Source organism: Haplochromis burtoni, unplaced genomic scaffold, assembly GCF_018398535.1.
Source record: "Haplochromis burtoni strain Fernald_Lab_line unplaced genomic scaffold, NCSU_Asbu1 Contig_77, whole genome shotgun sequence".
Lineage (NCBI taxonomy): Eukaryota > Metazoa > Chordata > Actinopteri > Cichliformes > Cichlidae > Haplochromis > Haplochromis burtoni.
This window is the reverse complement of record NW_024582438.1, coordinates 976160-980539: the sequence shown is the minus strand read 5'-3', so window position 1 is coordinate 980539 and position 4380 is coordinate 976160. Positions and strand designations below refer to the sequence as shown.

At 39.9% G+C, this 4380-nt stretch overlaps 1 protein-coding gene across 2 annotated transcripts in view; it reads left to right on the top strand.

Moving 5' to 3' along the window:
* The first annotated feature begins 537 nt into the window (after positions 1 to 537).
* Positions 538 to 4380, top strand: part of caprin1b (cell cycle associated protein 1b) — a 10948-nt gene continuing 7105 nt past the window's right edge. For both annotated transcript variants that reach the window (XM_042221958.1, XM_005929117.3), the window contains exons 1-6: positions 538 to 693; positions 2113 to 2277; positions 2401 to 2463; positions 2540 to 2626; positions 2727 to 2965; positions 3072 to 3154. In XM_042221958.1, coding sequence (XP_042077892.1) covers positions 2113 to 2277; positions 2401 to 2463; positions 2540 to 2626; positions 2727 to 2965; positions 3072 to 3154 — 637 coding nt within the window. In that variant the 5' untranslated portion in view covers positions 538 to 693. The remainder of the gene's footprint in view (positions 694 to 2112; positions 2278 to 2400; positions 2464 to 2539; positions 2627 to 2726; positions 2966 to 3071; positions 3155 to 4380) is intronic.

The window sequence follows — 4380 nt, the reverse complement described above, 5'->3', positions numbered from 1 at the left end:
CATACTCATTATCCTCAGATCCAGAAAGTAGTGAAGAAGTCTGCAAGGAGGGAGCAGCTGCAGCGGGAGGAAGCTGAGCAAAGGAGGCTGAAGACTCAAGTGAAACTTCTGAACTCTTAGGGGTCTTACAGGCCATCTTACATATTTATATGTACACTTACATGATCTATATAACTTTAAACTGCTGCTATAAAGGACTGTAGAGCAGGTGTGAGGTGCTGCTCAGAGTAGCAGTGGATAAACTGTACGAGGCACATTGAAAGATATGATAGCCTAATCAAAGCTAATGATTGTGCAGATTTTCTGTCTGGAGGCTGGAGACAATTATGCCTGATCACAAATAGAAACTTCAAACGTTTAATTGGCTTATAACTTTCCATTTATTTAAGTGATAAATTATTGATTTCTTAATGGTAAAGTCTGACTTTTTTAATTGTTTGCGTTAAATAAAAACATTTTTTTTCGTGATTTTTCCGCGTATATATATTCAGGCATATCTAAGATAGCTAAAAACGGACCTTCGCCTTTATAAAGAGTTTCTTCTTCTTTCGAACCGTCTCAGTTGTCGGTGAGGCCGGCGGGGCGGATCCCACACAAGAGTGCAAGAGAAAATAAAGCAACACAACAATAATAACAACTTGGCCTTTTCGTACTTTTCGCTGCCGAGCTCCCCTGTGGATATAAAACAGCAAGGTGGGTCATTCGGGAGCCGCTGTATCGAGGCAACGGGTCTCCCGGCGGCCGGCTGGTGGCTAGCACGCGCTGCTGTAGCTATCAGATGCTAAGTCAGTGGTGTGTGCTAACGGTAGTGCGGCCAAGGCCATTTTACCAAATCGAAGAGATGAGATCTGCAAGCTGGCCGTACTGCCGAGGAGGCTCAGACTTGCTAGCGAGTGGTATAGATTTACAGCCCAAGGTCTGAGGAAGCTATATTGACGGGGAGAAAGTGCGGGGTTAGAAAAATGATATCTCTCAAGGCTGCGCAGTTTGGATTAAAGTTAGCCAGGTGCTATTAGAGAATAGTTTTAAGGCCTAGGGTTTTTGTCTTGAACACTTACTGTGTTACGAAACTATAGCTAACTTCACTGTCACTTAAATTACAGCTATAATACATCATGTTTAAAAAATATATATATTAGGTCTGCTGTGTTATTTGGGCCAGTTGCTCTAGTTATGTTAGTCACCAGTGACCATATTTATTTTCGTGTATAGTATAGTTGACTGTTTTATTTACGTAACTTAAGTGTCAAGAATATACATCAGGAGCTTTACATTCTAAGCAGAATAGTTCGCTGTCTCTCCAGAGTACGCACAAGGAAAACTTAATAAAGCTTTCAGTTAACCTCTCAAATATACCCATCCAGCAATTAGTACATCCAGACCCACCTTAGCATGCACATGACGGTATCTCATGTAGTATAGGGACTGACAGCAACAGTTTTCTCAAAGAATTCAGTCGAAATTGTGAAGCACAGTGCAAAAATAAATCCAAATCTGCAGCTTCTCTACTCGTCATATTCTGATACTTTGTTCCCAGTTTTGTTTGTTTTTTGTTGTTGTGGTTGTTGTTGGGTTTTTTTGTTTGTTTGTTTTTATCAGTTATTAATATATTAACTCTGGATATCTGCTTATTACAACTTCCAGTCAAGTCATCATGTTTATATTGTAAAAAACTATCTACCACTTAAAATCTGTGTATTTTGCTGCTTGAAATTAAGTCGAATCATTTATATGTTGTTGTTTTTAAGGTAACATGAAGCCTAAATCTGCTGTGGCACTAAATGCTGAGTCAGGGGCCTGCTGTGGCTGAATCTATGTAATTCTTATTGATGTAGAAAATTATCTGCAGTGATCCTGCCTAAGAGGATCTATTTGGTGTGTCCTTTTTAAAGGTTTTGAGCGAAATTAATAATTTAACCTAAGATGATTGTCAGGTTAATCATTAATAAAAGTTATCTTTAGCTGAAGCAAAACAACGACGCGGTTCCCCGTGGTCCACAGATAGTTTTGAGTATTTTCCACTATACTTTTTTTTTTTTTTTTCTCTGTTTTTTGAGTACATGAAAATATTTTTGTCACCAAAAGCTGAACTGTTATACTTTAAATTCCTAGATGCCCTCAGCAATGAATGCAAACAGGATGGTGCAGTCTGCCAGCCCAGATGTGGGATCCGCTCCAGGGTCAATGGGCAATCTTGCACTTGGTGGACAGTCTGAAGTTTTGAAGCAAGTTCTTGTTGTTATTGAAAAGAAGGTGCGCAACATGGAGAAGAAAAAGGTGAGGACTATTGACCGGTTTGTTCCAGGTCTGCTTGACTAAACTGAATTTCTGACAATAACCAGTTGTCTACATTGTGGTTAATTTTTAAACTGTTTGTTGCATTTTTGCATCTTGTTACAGAGCAAACTGGATGATTATGAAGTCAGGAAGAATAAAGGGGAGGGTCTTAATCAGGACCAGCTGGTGGGTACTTGGAAACCAAAATCATTTTTAAAAGGAATGTAAAACTTGTGAAACATCTGTTCCTTCATCTTTTTAGGAAGCCCTCTCAAAGTACCAGGAAGTCATGAATAACTTGGAATTTGCCCGAGAGTTGCAAAAGACATTTGTCACATTGGGACAAGATGTAAGGTTGAGTTTTAATTTTCTAGAAATGTTCATCAAAGATGTGTACAGCCTGGATTGTAATAACTTGATCTTTTGTGGCTCATACTCATTATCCTCAGATCCAGAAAGTAGTGAAGAAGTCTGCAAGGAGGGAGCAGCTGCAGCGGGAGGAAGCTGAGCAAAGGAGGCTGAAGACAGTTCTGGAGCTGCAGTTCATCCTTGATCGGCTGGGTGATGAAACTGTGCGGCAGGACCTGAAGCAGGGAGTTGGTGGCTCACCACTGCTGACAGATGCAGACCTTGCAGCTTTTGATGAGTTCTACAAGCTAGTGGGGCCAGAACGTGACCAAAACATCAGGTTTGTCTAAGGCAATGATACAGAAAACTTGTGCCTAGTTGTGGGTTTTGTGTTTTCTTTTTCCCCATAAAAAGCTGATTTTAAGCGCTTATTTTTATCTGTGCAGGCTCGCTGATCAGTATGAAGATGCATCTGTTCACCTCTGGGACCTGCTGGAAGGGAAGGACAAGGCTGTGGTTGGAACAACATGTAAGCCAAATTTTAACTCATTTCCGTAGTAATCAACTCTGGTGTATTATTCAGTTTCTTAGTTTCTCTATTGCGTTGGCCAATTAGCTAAAGCTTTTTATTTCTCCTTTTAGTTTTTTATAGACAAGCAGTTCAGCTTATCAAAGATAATATCAAGTAAAATAATACTTGAAATAATGTAATTGCACCTTGCTAAAATTTATTGCAGAATTAAGGGGCGTCATTATTCAAGACAAATTGGCTTTATTTAGATGCCCAGCTGGCACTGAAAATTGTTGGCAGGACATTTTATCAGATGGATGGTGACACAACAGTCATCTGTAAGCTTTTTATCACACTGAAGCTGGTCATAAGTAATCTGTCGCATACTTTGGGAGTAGTTGTCCGAATCTGGAGATCCCAAATCAATGCCGCCTGGTCAAAAGTTACTCTGGTTGTAAGTCAGTCTTAATACATTAATGACATGTGCATGTAGCGTTTTTGTTAATGCAGCAATGTGAATAATCAAGGCTTGGGGCTATTGGCATTACTGCATTCTCAGCGATCTGACCTGAAGCCTCGCACTACTGCATTCAGCTCGGGGGCTGAGAGCTGTGGGCTTATCCTGACTCAGCAGTAGGGCAGGGTGCCAGCAGCCCTGTCGCCTGTGGTTCCAGTAGTCAGACTTTTAGAGCCACATTAGGATACTGGTGACCCAGTTCACTGTGACACCTTTCAACCCTTTCCTGTCAGTCAGGTCTCATTCAGAGAGTCAGGGTGAGATTGATCAAAGTGACAGCAGACTTTTTCACCTAAAGCATAAGGCAGAGAAAGAAAAGATACTGGGCTGCGTTGGCTGAAGATCCAAAAGCATAAATGCATGAATCATCTTGAAGGTTTTCTACCATTTTCAAGAAAATTATAAATCATGTTTGGCTTTATAATCCAATCAGTAAGCTCTTACCAAAATTGTTTCCAATGTATGGGCTTAGATTTTTTTTTTTATTTATTTATTTATTTTAAAAACTTACATCAGTCTTCACATTGCCATACTTTTTAGTTCATAGATTTAAAGCAACTTAAGACTGTAAGTTCCCTCATATTTATGTGTGCCAAAAATCCCATTTGGAGGCTGTTTTACAACAATACTAGGGATACTTGTATTGGCCTTTCTGTGCAGTATTTGTTCTCTGTGAGCTTATCTAGGTTCTCAGTCCTCTGGCATTCTTCCAGAGTCCAAAGACATG